Source organism: Schistocerca gregaria, chromosome 7 (genome assembly GCF_023897955.1).
Source record: "Schistocerca gregaria isolate iqSchGreg1 chromosome 7, iqSchGreg1.2, whole genome shotgun sequence".
Classification (NCBI taxonomy): domain Eukaryota; kingdom Metazoa; phylum Arthropoda; class Insecta; order Orthoptera; family Acrididae; genus Schistocerca; species Schistocerca gregaria.
Genome location: NC_064926.1, coordinates 333767966 through 333785897, shown reverse-complemented (window position 1 = coordinate 333785897; position 17932 = coordinate 333767966). Strand labels below are relative to the sequence as shown.

Here is a 17932-nt window from a genome sequence, read left to right as displayed (position 1 = left end):
TCATTGCCTTTACCCATTCCTTCAACTGTCTCTCGTTGCGGCGCTGTAGCCACGCCTGCCTCACACCATATGACGTCCAGCTTTCTACGCATGGCTGGGAGTTTTTTGGAAGCATACTGATACACTTCCATTCATATCCCCCTGGTTATTACACTACTGGCCATTAAAACTGCTACACAAAGAAGAAATGGAAATGATAAACGGGTATTCATTGGACAAATATATTACACTAGAACTGGCATGTGATTACGTTTTCACGCAATTTGGGTGCATAGATCCTGAGAAATCAGTACCCAGTACAACCACCTCTGGCCGTAATAACAGCCTTGATAAGACTGGGCATTGAGTCAAACAGATCTTGCATGGCGTGTACAGGTACAGCTGCCCATGCAGCTTCAACACGATACCACAGTACATCAAGAGTAGTGACTGGCGTATTGTGACGAGCCAGTTGCTCGGCCACCATTGACCAGAGGTTTTCAATTGGTGAAAGATATGGAGAATGTGCTGGCCAGGGCAGCAGTCGAACATTTTCTGTGTCGGGAAAGGCCAGTACAGGACCTGCAACATGCGGTCGTGAATTATCCTGCGGAAATGTAGGGTTTCACAGGGATCGAATGAAGTGTAGAGCCCCGGCTCGTAACACATCTGAAATGTAGCGACCACTGTTGAAGGTGCCGTCAGTGCAAAAAGAGGTGACTGAGAAGTGTAACCAATGGCATCCCACGCCATCACGCCAGGTGATACGCCACTATGGCGACGACAAATACACGCTCCCAATTTGCGTTCACCGCGATGTCGCCATGCACGGATGCGACCATCATGATGCTGTATCCAGAACCTGGATTCATCTGAAAAAATGACGTTTTGCCATTCGTGCACCCAGGTTCGTCGTTGAGTACACCATCGCAGGCGCTCCTGTCTGTGCTGCAGCGTCAAGGGTAACCGCAACCATGGTCTCCGAGCTGATAGTCCATGTTGTTGGAAACGTCGTCGAACTGTTCGTGCTGATTGTTGTTGTCTTGCAAACGTCTCCATCAGTTGGCTCAGGGATCGAGACGTTGCTGCACGATCCGTTACAGCCATGCGAATAAGATGCCTGTCATCTCGACTGCTAGTGATACAAGGCCTTTGGGATCCAGCATGGTGTTCCGTATTACACTCCTCAACCCACCGATTTCATATTGTGCTCACAGTCATTGGATCTCGACCAACGCGAGCACCAATGTCACGATACGATAAATCGCAGTCGCGATAGGCTACAATCTGACCTTTATCAAAGACGGAAACTTGATGCTACGCATTTCTCCTCCTTACACGAGGCATCACATCAACGTTTCACAAGGCAACGCCTGTCAACTGCTGTTTTTGTATGAGAAATCGGTTGGAAACTTTGCTCATGTCAACACGTTGTAGGTGTCGCCACCGGCGCCAACCTTGTGTGAATGCTCTGAAAAGCTAATCATTTGCGTATCACGGCATCTGCTTCCTGTAGCTTAAAATTCTCGTCTGTAGCACGTCATCTTGGTGGTGTAGCAGTTTTAATGGCCAGCAGTGTAAGACGAGGGGAGCTCAGTAAGTAACGAACACATTTTGTCTCGGTCAGTTTCGGGGAATTTGTTGGGGGGCATCGTGGAATATTCCCGCTTCAGCCTAAATAGTTTCATGAAGATCCGAACACATTTTGTCTCGGTCAGTTTCGGGGAATTTGTTGGGGGGCATCGTGGAATATTCCCGCTTCAGCCTACAAAGTTTCATGAAGATCCACTAGGTGGCGGTGCTATATATAGCCTTCAAAATGGCGTCTGTAATGGAGGTGCGTTCCAAGCAGAGAGCTATTATTGAGTTTCTTTTGACAGAAAACCAGACCATCACAGATGGGAGACATAGAAGTGAACAAGGCACAGTGAGTCGTTGGGCGGGGCGTCGGTCGTCATCGCAACAGGGTCGCTCAGGCCTGTCCGATCTCCCGTACACAGCTGTGATTCCTACAACGGTTGAACGTGCGGACACTATCATGCGAGGTGATCGACGAATCTCAATCATATACCTCGATGATTAGCTGGACATCGCTTTTGGTACCACTGACATACTTGTCCACTCGTTGGGATACTCAAAGGTGACTTCCTGCTCGATTCCTCGCAGCCTAACGGAAGACCATAAAGAGGAACGAAGGAACATCTGTGCTGAACTGCTTGCGCTGGTCATACAATTTTTTTGTCGAACATCGTCAGAGGCGATGAAACATGAGTTCATCACTTGTAACTGGAAACAAAACAGCAATCCATGGAGTGACGCCACCCCACCTCTTTTGCGAAGAAAAAAAAACTGATTAAATCATGGAGGTCTTCTAGAACTCCGAAGGGGTTGCTCTGTTTGGTCTCCTCCTTCTTGACGCAATGATCAATTCTGATGTGTATAGTGCTACCCTCAGGAAATTTAAGAAACGACTTCAGCATATTCTTAACCACAAAAATGCAATCGAACTTCTTTTTCACCATGACAACGCAAACTCTCACGTGAGTTTGCCCATCCGAGAAGAGGTCACAAAACTTATTTGACTTTTTTGCCTCACCCATCCTACAGCTCGGATCTTGCACATTACGACCTCCAATGAAAGATGCATCCTACCTGAAGCAGTACGTAGATGATGGGGATATTATTGATACAGCAAGAGGTTGGCTCCGACGTTGACCAGTAGGGTGGCATCATGCGGGCATACAGGCCCTCACAGTAAGGTAGCGTAATGCCGTCATTTCGAACGGAAATTATGTTGCAAAATGGGGTTTAGTAGCCAAAAGAGAGCGGAACAATATGGCATATTGAAACATGATATAAAATCATCCTGCGTCCAGAAAGATGTGTTGCATTACTTATTGAACATACCTCTTAGATAGATTGATTCACAAGGAAGGTTTGTGTACATAACTTTTCACCGATACTCCAGGCAAATCGCCCATTCGCAGACAGTGAGGCCAAGGTGGACCGCTAGATTTGTGCAGTTTTGTAGTCCAGTTTTCTTTGTGAATTTTCTGTCTATAAGGGACAGAGAAATGTATACCGTACATCTGCCACAACGGTATCATGGAATGGTCCCATTCAAAAGTGATCACCACATGCATTAAGACACTTATCCCAATGGGAGACGAGATGATCAGTTCATACTTCGCAGGCAGCGGTCGGCCACGGACCGATCCAGAATTGCACCGACTCTGGTACTTCCTCTTCAGACTGAAACCGACGTACACATATGTCTGTCTAGAGATCGCCAAGGATGTGAAAATCACACGGTGAAAGCTACAGGCTTTAAGGAGGTTGTTGCAGTGTTTGAAAACCAAATCGCTGAAGCGCAGCCTTCACGTTTGATTGGCAATATGAGGTGGGCATTATCAAGCAAAAAGGTGATTCCGTCTGATTGCATTCCTGGGTGTCTTTTTGGCACATTGCAGTTTCTACAAAATGTCTTCATAGGACTGAACATTGACTGAGGTTCCACACTTGAGGAACTCGACGAGCAGTGGGCCCCTAGAGTCATAGAAGGCGGTCATCATGACTTTACCAGAATTTGTCTGAACAGCAGATTAAAACTGTGTGTCGGACCGAGACTCGAACTCGGGACCTTGGCATTTCGCAGGCAAGTGCTCTGCCACGAGAGACTTAAAGCTGTGAGGAGGGGTCATGAGTTGTGCTTGGGTAGCGTAGATGGCAGAGCACTTGCCCGCGAAAGGCAAAAGTCCCGAGTTCGAATCTCGGTCCGGCACATAGTTTTAACCTGCCAAGAAGTTTCATATCAGCGCACACTCCGCTGCAGAGTGAAAATTTCATTCAGCTTAGAATTTCTTTGCTTGCGGAGATATGGGATGTTTCCAATGACCGATTTGCCATTTCCGCTCGGGTGGTCAAAATGCTGTCGAGGAATCATCCTGCTGCACATTTATGCCGCCCTCACACTTCTAACTGGATGAAGGCTACGCTTCAGTGATTTACTTTGTAAACACTACAACATTCTCTGTACAGCCCACATCATTCACCATATGATTTTTACATCTATGGCGACTTGAAGAAAGACATGCTTAGACTATTAGGTTCGTTGTTTGCCCTAGGGCTGTTGGAATATTGTCGGTCGGTGTCATTCTGTTACACAGTCACGCTCACAGGCCATACACTGCCAATCTGGGGAAGGCTATGATTCAGCGATTAGGTTGGGAAACACTAGATTATCCACAATACGGTTTGGCTCCTTCTCCATACGACTTCCACATCTTTAAAGACCTGAAGAAATACATGCATGGACGTCGGTTTCACACGAACGAGGAAGTGCAAGGGTGGTTGCAATTGTGGATCTTTAGCTTTATACGAAGTACCGCTTGATCGTTTCATCTCCCATTGGCCATTACTCGTTAATGGAACTATTCCATGGCCCCATTGTGGCAGATATTCTGTTTTCATTCGACTACCCTTTACAGGTACTGGGTATCGTTATCTCTATCGAGATACAAGGAGCGGTTATTGACTTTACACAGTGACTAAGAAACCAAAGCAGTAAACAATGTGTGTGAATCTCGCGTTACTTCCAGGTCGCAACCATCCTAACTGAGCATATACGTGATCAAACACCCATCCATCGCACACATATCGTACACAGGCTTTCGTGGCGACCTCTAGTGACCTGAAGTTTTGACTGTTCGTGCCATGTTGGATACCATTGCAGTAGTAAGGATTCGGCTGATGTCAAGACTAGACCAAAAACATTTCTTAATTTTTCTGCTGCTTGTAGGAAGAGCCAGATAGTCTTCGTCTTGTGGCAGTTGGTTTATTGTCAATATATTTCGATGCTTTTTAATAGAGTAATTGGACACAGACAGAAGTATAGGAGGAACCGTTTCACGAAGATGTTTGCTGTGTGACTCTCGGCGTGATGCAATCGTGACCTGTGACTTCATAAACTTTATTTTATGGCCCAGGTTTTGTGTACATGATGATACTGACCAGAGGTAGTTATTCTTACATGATACGTTAGCAACAGTGTTCTTAGAGATGCCACTTACACACAACTGGATACCGTTGGAGTCTAGGAGATCGTTACAAGTCTTTAGAGGAGATTAAAGACCAATTACATACAGCGAGAAAAACCAATAGACCAAGGACGGTACCATTTGCAGGTTCTCAAAGCACATATTCCCGGGATGATTTCTCCGATTCATACATATCTCACTGAGAGCCGTTTAACAACAATACTACATTAAAACAATACTGTTTTAATGCAGCACGTCATCTTTTCCTGAACATCTACATCATACTTCCACTAACTGACCTCACCTTCCCTGTTCCACTCGTGAATGGCGCATGGGAAGAATGATCGTCGGTAACCCTCTGTATTTGCTGTATTTGCTCGAATTTTCTCGTCGTGATCATTTCACAAGAAATATATTGTGTGTAAAATGCTGATCGACCACTGATCAGCTGGCAATTTTGCGATATTGTTCTTGGGTATTGATAGAGTTAAATTTTGTTTCCACTTAGGAGGGTTGTTTTCACTAACAAGAACGAAATTGCAGATACCTATAAAACTGGAATAACAACACCCGCAATGTTTTTAATGTACCTATACTAACTCCATCATTACCTACTGTCTCAAGAGAAACCCTCACGTCTGCTTCCCATACTGTGCGCGCAAAAACATGTTTTAAAAAAAACGCATATGCAGCAGATAGTTTATTGCTCCGTTAAGATTGACTGCTATTGATAACAATTCGTTTAATTCGTTTTCATAGGCTTGAAAAGCATTCAGATTTTGTTTTTCCTCTACCAAAGCAGCAGAGTATTTTCCGCAGTGCTGTAGGATTCGTCTCGCTGCATAATACTGTACTGATATGCCTGATTCGGGGATTGTGTGTGCTTCGTCTCACTTTCTTTCGCAATTTCCTGTATACTTCAGGAAGTTCAGGCGTTGGATTTCGCTTGAATCTTTTGCGAGCAGAATCTGGCTTATCTGTGATCTGGTGTAGCTCTGTAGCCAGGCACGGAACAGGAGCTATCTTTAACTCAATGGTGGTGGGCAGTATTGTCAAAAACTGCTGTAAGACCACAACTGAATTCCCAGATTTTAACTTCTAATGTCGAGTCAAAGAACTTGTCATGGGGTATGTAAACTGTCCTTTTGTTGGACAGCGTGATGACCTTATTAGAAGAGACTTTCTTTCTTACCTTCTGCGAGGAGCAGATTAACTTTATCGCGTCTTAGGCAGGAAGTCCTACAGCACAGGTCTGCCTGAAGAGCATAACTGGATCTTCCCTCTTCATTGCTGTTATATCTATTATAGCGTTCCTATATGATATGTGATGGGCTGTATTCAAAGGTATAATACATGTTTCGTTAGAGTGAAAATCTCCTTTAGTTCTCCGCAGAGCGAGATTTTAGCTGTAGTCCTATGTTTGTGTAGCTCATAACGAAATGCGCTTGTATTGACCAAGCTGGTTGGAATGATGATACCACGCTGGATGGTTTATACGAGGGACAAGTAATTAAAGAAACACATAATGTAGAAAATACTTCGTATTTTTACATAACGAGACTCTTACTATTCCTCAACATAGTCATCACAAATATTAATACACTTGTACCAACGATGGACTTGATGCAAAGATGTCTTCGTCTTTTTGTATGAATCATTTTCACACAAATTCTTTGACCTCATCGTTATGCTGAATTTTTTTCCACCTAATACCTCCTTTATGGAGCCAACATTCATCACACGTTGAAATCTTGCTTTGAAAATGATCACTTCCCCTTTCATTTAATAACGTTCTTTCCAGTGTATACACACTTTGAGTCTTGTCACCTTGTGTTGTTGCGTTAACTCTTTTGAGACGCACATTGCTCTACTTACGCTTGTTACTGGTAGTGTTTCGAACTTTCCCAACATTTACTGCAACCATTTTTGCTGTATGTTCAATTGTAACACGTCGGCCCTCACGAATAATGTCGCCAATGCGAGTTTCAAGCGAAGAAGCTGACATTTCAGTTGGCAGGCTCCCAGGACGTTGCACGTTTCTTACTGATATTCGACCGTGTTTGAACTGTTCTACTCGCTTATCAAAATTTCCGCGGTTCATACAACTTTCACCATACAGTACCATCATTCGAGAAAACATTTTGCGTAGTTTCTCACCTTCGGAAAGGGAAAACCGGTCACTGAACGTTGTTCAACTAACGTGGAGACTTCAAGTGGACACGCCTTCGTTAAATTTAATATTGAGGTTATAAACCAAACTATTTTTCTATCTACCAGCTGTTCTCAGCCCATCCCATTGATGATAACCTTAAGGCATGAAAGTACAAACCTCCGCCTATGCATTGTAGCTCATAGATTACTCCGATTAAGAATTTATGACTAGACACACTTATTTCGAGAAACAAGATTAAGACAAAGTAATTTATTAATGAAGATGAACGTCATTTATTTCAGATTGTTCACCCTCTTAACAACAAAAACTTAGATGCAGGAACATCGTCTAATTCTGTCAGCAGTGGGTCATTTTATTACTTGGAACTTCTTGTTTCAGGTTTGCTGGCACTGTTACGGAAGATAATGAAGAGCCACGGGGCAGTCTTCCGCATGTGGTATGGAAATTTGCCAGAGGTCCACATAATAAAAGCAGAGAATATTGAGGTAGGCTTACCTGCTTTCTGACTTTGCACAAGGCTCTGTTCCGTCAGCGCCTACGTCATCACTTTTTTCCTTCGCTCCCGCAGAAAGTTCTCAGCAGCTGCGACCTCATCACAAAATCTGTGCACTACACATTCCTGAGACCGTGGCTGGGAGAAGGTCTCCTTACCAGCACTGGTAAGCGAAACTCTCTTCAACATGTGAGAGCTCACCTCAGTCATGTGAACCGTTTGTGACCAAATTTTCTTCTCTAGGGAATAAATGGCAGAGGCGGAGGAAAATGTTGACTCCTGCGTTTCACTTCAAAATTCTGGAAAACTTTGTGGGTGTTTTCGCAGAGAAGTCGAAGGTGTTAATAGAAAAACTGAGAAAGAACGCGGAGGGACCTGAATTTGACATCTACCCGTCCATAGCGCTTTGTTCACTCGATATTATTTGCGGTAAGAATACTCAATTCTTTGTGAAGCTATTAACTTTTATTAATTAATATATCAGTGCTTGCTAATTAGATTCACACAGATCCTACCATAAAATATTTACGTAGCATAAAAGGGTTCCTAATGTGAAACACTGTAAGTCTGCACAGAAAGTGTTGACCTTGGTAATAAACGACGGCCGGCCGGGGTGGCCGAGCGGTTCTAGGCGCTTCAGTCTGGAACCGCGCGACCGCTACGGTCGCAGGTTCGAATCCTGCCTCGGGCATGGATGTGTGCCATGTCCTTAGGTTAGTTAGGTTTAAGGGGATTGACGACCTCAGATGTTAAGTCCCATAGTGCTCAGCGCCATTTGAACCATAATGAACGACGTAGCGTACTGGTGTCGCCAAGCTCATAAATATGACGGAATGTAGCGCAGGTACCTGGAAGAGTTCACGGTCCTGCTCTGGTACTTGTTATCCACTTCCTAATGAATTACGTTGTGTATGAGCGTCACTTGTGACTCCATCGCATCTCACATAACTAGCATCGAAGAGTAGCACTTTTTTACAATCGTGAAAGTAACTTTTTTCATCTAATGTGTGAACATAGTATTCTGGTTGGAAACGGCGCGAATTATATTGAAATAATCAGACAAAAGTGTGCTTCGTCTGTACTTTTTTGACAACCATTACATATATGAGTGAAGGGTTCGCAGGCCGTGTTTTCGAGAACAATATTCTGTTGACAGTTTTGAGATATAACTGTGCTCTATTTACTGCTGGATTTTCGTTCCTGATTAAAACATCTACATCTACATCTACATGGTTACTCTGCAATTCACACTTAAGTGCCCGGCAAAGGGTTCATCGAACCATTTTCATACTACTTCTCTACCATTCCACTCTCGAACGACGCGTGGGAAAAACGAACACCTAAATCTTTCCGTTCGATCTCTGATTTCTCTTATTTATCTCCCTACGTATGTGGGTGTCAACAGAATATTTTTACATTTGGAAGAGAAAGTTGGTGATCGAAATTTCGTAAATAGATCTCACCGCAAAGAAAACCGCCTCTGTTTCAGTCACTGCCACCCCAACTCGCTTATCATATCAGTGACACTCTCACCCCTATTGCGCAATAACAAGAAACGGGCTGCCCTTCTTTGCACTTTTTCGATGTCCTCCGTAAATCCTACCTGGTAAGGACCCCATACCGTGCAGCAATATTCCAGCAAAGGACGGACAAGTGTAAAGTAGTCTGTCTCTTTAGTGGGTTTATCGCTCTGCTAAGTGTTCTGCCAACAAAGCGCAGTCTTTGTTTTGCCTTCCCTATCTATGTGGTATTTCCAATTTAAGTTGCTCGTAATTGTAATTCCTAGGTATTTAGTCGAATTGACAGCCCTTAGATTTGTGCGATTTATCGTAAACACAAAATTTATATGATTTATTTTAGTACCCAAGTGGAGGACCTCCCATTTTTCTTTGTTTAGTGCTAATTGCCACTTTTCGCACCATACAGAAATCCTCTCTAGATCATTTTGTAATTGGAACTGATCGTCTGATGATTTTACTAAACGGTAAATTACAGTGTCATCTGCAAACAAGCTAAGGGGGACTGCTCGGATTATCACCTAGATCATTTATATAAATCAGGAACAGCAGAGGGCCTATGACACTACCTTGCAGACCGCCAGATATTACTTCTGTTCTACTCGATGATTTACCGTCTATCACTACGAACTCTGACCTCTCTGAGAGGAAATCATGAATCCAGTCACACAACTGAGACGATACTCCATATGTACGCAATTTGATTAATAGTCGATTGTGAGAAATGGTATCAAAAGCCTTCTGGAAATCTAGAAATATTGATCTGAGATCTATTGTCGACAGCACTCATTACTTCATGGGAAAAAGTGCCAGCTCTGTTGCACAAGAACGATATTTTCTGACTCCTTTTTGGTTATGTAGCAATAAGTCATTTTCTTCAAGGTGATTTATAATGTTCGAGTAGAGTATATGCTCCAAAGTCCTACTGCAAATTGAGGTCAGTGATATGGGTGTGTAATTCAATGGATTACTCCTCTTTCATTTCTAGAATATGCCATCTGGACCGGAAGACTTGCCTTTCTTAAGTGATTTGAGTTGTTACGCAAAACCTAAGATATCTACTTTTATGTCACTCATGCTAACAGGTGTTCTGGTTTAGGATTCTGGAATATTTACTTCGTCTTCTTTCGTGAAGGAATTACGGAAAACCGTATTTAGTAATACATGGTGGATACAGATTGTTGCAGTTCGCCTTTTGATATCTGGTGGAAAGTATGAAAGAGACGAAAAGTGGACATGGAATCTCTGCTTTTGCCTTTTACAGCTGTTATGTTTCTATGCAAATAATGCAACATAAGGCGCTAATATAGCGAATTTCACTTATTTGTTTTTGCAGTCTCATGCGCCGTGTGCTCGCTGGCATGTTGTGGGACCTCTGACCTATATTTCACCTGTACAAGGGGTAGTCATCTCAATATATCCAACTCCTACCATCAAACATGCCGAAAATGTTAACCGTTCTCAGAAACATGAACAGACATAAAGAATTGTAGCACAGGAGAAAGAATGTTTTACATACTGTTATAAGGTATATATACTGACGATCAAACATCTTTGATTTGACAGCAATATCGTTCATTGGCATTGATGTATACGCATGGATACCTTCATGTGTATACGTAACATGACGTTACAGTCTTCGGTATGAGAATATCAATGGACTTTCATTAGCCTGTGAACATAGTTCTGTGCATGTGTTAAGCGCCAAATATATATATATACGAGCAGTATACCATACCCTTGTATATGTTCGACAATGCATTTTTGCACCTTATATATTTCTTGAGTATGCGAAATGTCATAATACATTTAAGGTACATAATGCTACATGTATGACGTAGTCAGACATCTGTTACGTTTCTGTTGACATGTGAAATAATACGAATAATTACTTACGGTTTCGTTGTGTATAGAACTAGATATTGGTATCATGTTCCCCGAAACATGACGTGTTTTTAAGTTGAATAAATCACACATTTGCAACAGTGGTGCGTCACAATCTCCGTAGAACCGTGGTGATACATATCATTACAACAGATTATTACATGTTTCATTTATGTATCTTACCAGCAATCTGATCTGTAGTCTCGCAACTCAATTCTACGGGAGGATAAACATCAACGATTGTTTTCTTTCTTTCATACCTTTCTTCCTCATATGCAAACAAGTGAGCATCTTCAACGCGATTTCCTGCACCAGCCAGATACTTTTGACTTGCCATCATGTTTCATTGTTTGCAACGTCGTGGTGTATCTGTCGTTTTTCGTGAACCAGTCGGTGAGTCTTTAAATTTCATTGATTCGAACAGTCAATAGTCTACGCGGAGGATCTCGATGTAAACGCCATTGCCCCGTCACCATTGATACACAATACAGGAATCAACTGGGTGGTTCTCTTGGTTATGTATTACGTATCTTGAATATGATCGAATCTCAATAAAAATTGAATTCCCGATGACTAATTTACTAGGGGATTTCGCTTTACGTGATGTAACAACAGCAAAATGGCATGGTCTTCTTATTAACTTGTTGTGTCTTTTTTGAAAACTGAGTTTGTTGAACATGCAAGAGTTGCTCCATTAAAATGTCAAAAACGAAAATCAACAAAATACACAGGTATGAATTTCTGGCTCGTAGCTAACGCAATGAAGATCCTTGCATAACAACAGAAAGCCCTGGTGCTGAACCCTGTTGATTCGTAATGTATAATGGCATAGCACAAATGTTATAGGTCTAACGACAATAGACGGAATACATTATTATTTATTTTAGTGTCTCGGTTGACCAAGAACACCTCCGCCCTTTGGGCTTGGACCAATCTTTATATGAATTACTGTTTAATGGAGTCCGATGCAACCGAGTTATATCTGTATGATAATCAAATGTCGTGGTGATTGGATTTAAAAAAATTGTACTCTTCTTTTTGGCAGAGACTGCAATGGGCACATGTGTCAACGCCCAAGAGGATGCTGGGTCTGAGTACGTTTCGGCAACCTGCTCGTGAGTATGTCTCCGTAGCTGTTACTCCTAATGCTGTTACTCTTATACTATATTAACAGAGAAAAAACACTGCTTACCATCTTTAACCACATCACAATCGATAGCTCACCATATCTAAAAAATACAACAATGGCGTCGTTTTGACAGTAAGAAACCACTTCTGCAGCACATTCATAGAGCCGAATGTCTTACGAATTTTCAGTCGTAGGGACAAATAAATAAAAGCAGTGGATATTCTCTGTCTCTTCCTGTTTTTTACATGGCTGTTACTCAGCAGCCGTATACGAGTTTCAACATAGAATTATGTAGCGAACCGGTTGCACATAAATTGTAGGTACATTGACCTAGGTTTTGAAACCTACTGGGGTGTCTTAATCAGAATGAAATGTTGCTACATCATATAAAATAATACATTTCTGTGTATTACTTTATAGAATTTAGCAACATTTCTATGTATTACATTATAGGATTTAGCAACATTTCATTTTGATGAATACATCTCTAGTAGGTTTCAATGTATCTACAGTTTATCTGCAACCAGCTGACTACTTAATCCTATGTTGATTCAGTACGTATTTTAATAGTACACTGTACTTAGAAATTGTATTTAGATACAACAGAAAATGTTAACTTCATTCAGCGAAAGTTTGCAGCACAATGCACTGTAAACTGAATATGAAAGGAAGTTAGTAGTTGAGAAACGGATCAGACAGGGTTGTAATCTATGTATTCTAGAAACTATTTAATATGTACATTGAGCAAGCAGTAAAGAAAACTAAGTGCAAATTTGGAAAGAGAATTAAGGTACTGAGTGAAAAATAGTAACCTTTAAATTTTTTTGGGATTTTGTAGTTCTGTCAGAGACGTCAAAGAACTTCGACGGCCAGTTGAACAGAATAAATACTGTTATGAAATTAATGACAAAAATAGTAAGCAGAGGTTGCAGAATGAAGTCGAATTCAATCAGGCTCTGCAGAGGGAACAGAGCAATAAATGCAATAAGAGTACAGTACAAGGAATCAGTAGAAAGGCAGGGTTCCTACGAAAGTAATAGTACAATGTTCGAAGTACACATCTATCGACTTTATTATGAAAGCAGGAAATATATATAAGACTAAAGCATGATGGCAGAATTACACAGTTTCTTTCGTAACACGAATAACAAAATGTGTCGTTATCACTTCCTTGATGGAAACTGATATAAATGCTCTCGCTGTCCTGTTGTGTTATTGCATTGTTAGTCCTTGTCCAATCTCGGTTCCCCCTCATTAATTCAAAAATTCTCTTCAGCATTTACACTGTTACGGTTTCTAGTTCTTGGAGTGGCATTGTCGTATCCTTCTTTTTTTCAGCTCACATACCACATACGGCTTAAAATTGTCTTCCACTGCGGTAAACACGCCTTGCAGGTATCCAGAAAGGTTTTCCAAGGAGTTCAAATCCGGCTTACGGGCGCACAAGGTTAATACATCAGTATTTTTATCTTCAAACCACCTTTTCGTTGTAACAGAAACGTGTATAGATGAATTATCTTGCTGAAACCTGAGGTTTTCATCCCCCAGGTCCTCGTGCATTCTAATCAGTTTTGTCTCTAGCATCTTAGTGCACACGTTAAAATTCATTCTAGTCTGCAGCCAAGCAGTGTGTCGTTTACATTTAGTACAGAAGGCAGCCAAACTCATAACTCTTCCACCAGCAACATTTCTCCTCATTCTTACCTGTTGCTCTCTTCTCCGATCATCCCAATAATTTTGAAATCCATCCGGCCCGTCTAAATTAAATTTCTTCCCATTACTGAAGATGCTTTCATTCCACTCTGAAGTCCATGACGTATGTTTTTCAACAAATTCTAATCTATCCAGTTCATGCTTGGGTGTTAAGGCAGGTCCTTTCTTCAATGGTAAATGTTTGTCATTTGACAAAATTTGTGGCACACGTTTGGCCGTTACTGGCAACTGTAAGTCAGAGACAATTTTACAAGGATAACGGTTTGTGGCCCTTACTTTGCACAAAAGTAACCGTCTCGATTCCTTATGTAATTTTCTACTTTTCCCACATTTTCCTTTCTGTCTACATCTTGCACCCTATCTGATGAAATTATCAATCATTTGAACGGTTCCATTTGTTGGAGATTTGACGATTAGAATATCTGATTTCCTTGCACAAACCTATTTTTTTCTTTTTCAACGCATGAGAACTGTTTTCCGCGTGGCATTGTCACAATCGTGGCTTACAGGTACAACACGCACTGTCGCTAATGGTGTCTGTTTCCCATTTGCAGTAAAGGCACGTACGCATACACTGACACCATACAGAGCAGAGTGCCTTTATACAAAGTTCCACCCCTACTACCTGAATCGTTGATGTCTTGTTATATACTGTACTAATAACATCAGATGCGATACCTGGTGACTGAATTTACCGGTATACTGGATCTGATAGTACTGCATGTACACTGAGCACAACTACTCCAGCTGACGATGTTAATTTTCTTACAAATACCAATGCTTTCATACTGACCTCCATTATTGTAGTGTACGAGTTTTATTACTTGGACAGCAAAACAACTGATGATAGTCGAAGTAGACGTAATACAAAATGGATACAGCAAAAAAACTGAAAAACAGAAATTTGTTGATGCCGAATCTAAATTTAAGTCTTAGGAAGTCGTTTATGGCAAAATAAATTTATGTCACAACTCGACTCAAAGAAGACACCAGTTGATAGGTAACATCCAGAGGTGTGGAGGAATCGTAGCCTTGGTAATGATAGGAAGCATATGTGAGGGGGGGGGGGGGGGGGGGTGACGGATAGAGAGTAAGAATTTTAGAGTAAGACTAAAGCTTGACCACAGTAAGTAGTATAAACGAGGGTCTTTCAATTCTTAAAGAGACAAATTGGTCTGGTGAAAAATCTGTTAGCAGGGAAAGTTTTGTACTTTTATGGCTTTAAGTTGGCATTACTGTGATGAGCCCTGATGAGCTGATGCATCAACATTGTTTTGTTTATAGCCTCAAAAATATATTTCAAGACGGCGTATCCGCTTGAAACGTTCACATTAGTTAATCAACGTTCTGTTATTCGTTTTTTACTTGCTGAAGCGAGAAGCCAGTGAATATATACTGTAGAATGTTTAAGGTTTATGGCGAAATTTGTATAAATTGTGAAATTTTTTACAAGTGGGTAGAGCAGATCAAAAATGGTCATGACTCAGTGACTGACGAACGAGTTGCAGTTTCAACTCCCTCACTTGAAAGTCGAATCAAAAAAATGTGTGTGAAATCTTATGGGACTTAACTGCTAAGGCCATCAGTCCCTAAGCTTACACACTACTTAACCTAAATTATCCTAAGGACAAACATACACACCCATGCCCTAGGGAGAACTCGAACCTCCGCCGGAACCAGCCGCATAGTCCATGACTGCAGCGCCTAAGACCGCTCGGCTAATCCCGCGCAACAAAGTCGAATCGATGACATTATTCGTGACTACCGCCGTGTGACTGTGCAAATGATAGTTGATAATGTTTAACTTAGTACTGGTACATTATCTGTAACAAGCTGAAGTAGCGCAAAACATGTACAAGACGGGTGCCAAAGGAGTTGACGCGACTACACAAGGAAACAAGTTTGAGAGTGTGCACAGAGCTAAAGGAAAGTCATGAAAGACAAGGTGAGCACTTTCTAAAGAAAATTTTAACTAGTGATGAAACTTGGGTTCACTATTGAGAGCCAGAGTCAAAAAGACAAAGCATGGAGTGGACACAAACCAACTCACTTGTGAAGAAAAAATTCAAAACCAAAGTACCAGCAGAAAACAGTCATGTTGACGGTGTTTTTGGATGCCGAAGGTCCCGTTTTCTGTTATTATCTCAAAGAGCAGCGTACAATGAACAGCCAATACTGCTCGGATTGGCTTTTAAAGAAGGTGAACCCAGCCATTAGAGAGAGACAGAGGTCGCAGAGCTCAGAGAGGAGTGATTCTCCAGCAAGACAACGCGCGTCCTCACATTGCTCAACTAACCCGCAAAACTGTCGGCAGAATGGTCTGGAAAGTACTGCCTCGTCCCCCTTATCGTCCTGATTTAGCACCTAGTGATTTCCGTCTGTTTGGTGCGCTGAAGGAAGCATTACGCGATAAGAGGTTCCAGGACAACGAAGACGTGAAAAAGTTTGTGGGAAATTGGTTCAAACATCAAGATAAAGAGTTCTTTGCAACCAGAATAAAAAATTTTGTAGCCCGTTGGAGCAAGTGCATAAAGGTTCAAGGGGATTATGTAGAAAAGTAGAAAGAGTATTATTTTGTAAAAACAAACGCTATTTTCTCAAGACCAATTTGTCTCTTTAATTATTGAACGATCCTTCTATATAGAACTCAAAAGGTTTCCACTGGATGGGATAGAGTATCTGAGCTCCATCAAATCAGTCTTGGGATTGAAGGTAATAACACGAAAAGAGGCGTCTTCTGCTACATGCAGAAAAAAGATAAGTTTTTTTTTTTTTTTTTTTTTGCATATCACATCTGTAACTAAAGTAGTTTCTTCACACAGAGTGACGGAGCTGACGATGAAAAGAATGTTGGAACCCTGGCTATACCCCGACTTCGTATTCCGCATGACGCCATCGGGTAGACAGTACTACAAGTGCCTCGACACGGTGCATCAGTTTTCCAAGCAGGTAGGAGCATCTAAACTTGTATCACGTATCTCAACAGCGCTAAGACACTAAGAGCTTTTTATTTTCAAATGTGTGTGTGTGTGTGTGTGTGTGTGTGTGTGTGTGTGTGAGGGGAGGGGCATGTCCGCGTGTGGATATCACTGTCAAATTTATTGGATTTAACAGTTAATTTGAAAAACGCTTAAAATCGCACGGTTTCTATCAACAGTTTTCGACGCACGATGGATAGCATTTTTTATTCTTCTTTTTCGTAGAAAGTTCAACATGGTTTGATCTGCGTTAGCTAGCAGCACAAACATGTCATATATGACGTGGTACACAGAGAACATTGCATGACTTCTTAGATTCCCTAGGTTGAATTGTAAATGAGGCTCCATAAAAGAACGGTCACAGTCCTGAACAGTGACTATTTACACGCCGTGCATCTGTGATTTACAGCTACATATGGATTAGTAAAATTAAAATATTACACCTGAAATAGCTATTTGCACATACAAAATAGATAAATCAAACTAAAACTTGTGTATCTGCAAATATTATAGAACTTTTTTGCACATTGTGGACAAATTTCTCATAAATTCATGTAGAATTAAACCGAGTGACATCCGTATTGTGTACAGTGTTTCTAAGGCAATCACAATTCTACAGTGATCAGCGTATTAGTCCTTTACTAAAAATCTTCATATATGTCAAAATAATCAAATGTAATCTAAATTCGATCTCATATTAATTCAAAGCATACACATGATAATCATTATAACTGGTATGCAACGCAGTTGTTGAGCAACCATTAAGTTTCATGTACTGGATACAAAGTCTGTCAACCGATATACACAGAATACGAGTTCAGAATTTATAAAAAGGGGGAGGGGGGAGTAAGAAGTGTCACCCTGTACACGTGGTAGATAAAAATGATAGTCATTCTGCTTAAAGCAAAGCAAATTATGCAGAGTATACTAATTTAAAGTACCCGTTTCCGTATCAGAGGATAATAACTACACCAGTTCGGTAGTGCTCATCTCGCGGGTAACCAACTTGAGTCCAGGCGGTGGTTGATAT

At 41.4% G+C, this 17932-nt stretch overlaps 1 protein-coding gene across 1 annotated transcript in view; it reads left to right on the top strand.

Annotated features, from left to right (window-relative positions):
* Nucleotides 1–17932, top strand: part of LOC126281314 (cytochrome P450 4C1-like) — a 146548-nt gene that overhangs the window by 34443 nt on the left and 94173 nt on the right. Inside the window, exons 2-6 of the mRNA XM_049980160.1 lie at nucleotides 7567–7673; nucleotides 7757–7847; nucleotides 7925–8110; nucleotides 12128–12197; nucleotides 16747–16873. Coding sequence (XP_049836117.1) covers nucleotides 7567–7673; nucleotides 7757–7847; nucleotides 7925–8110; nucleotides 12128–12197; nucleotides 16747–16873 — 581 coding nt within the window. The remainder of the gene's footprint in view (nucleotides 1–7566; nucleotides 7674–7756; nucleotides 7848–7924; nucleotides 8111–12127; nucleotides 12198–16746; nucleotides 16874–17932) is intronic.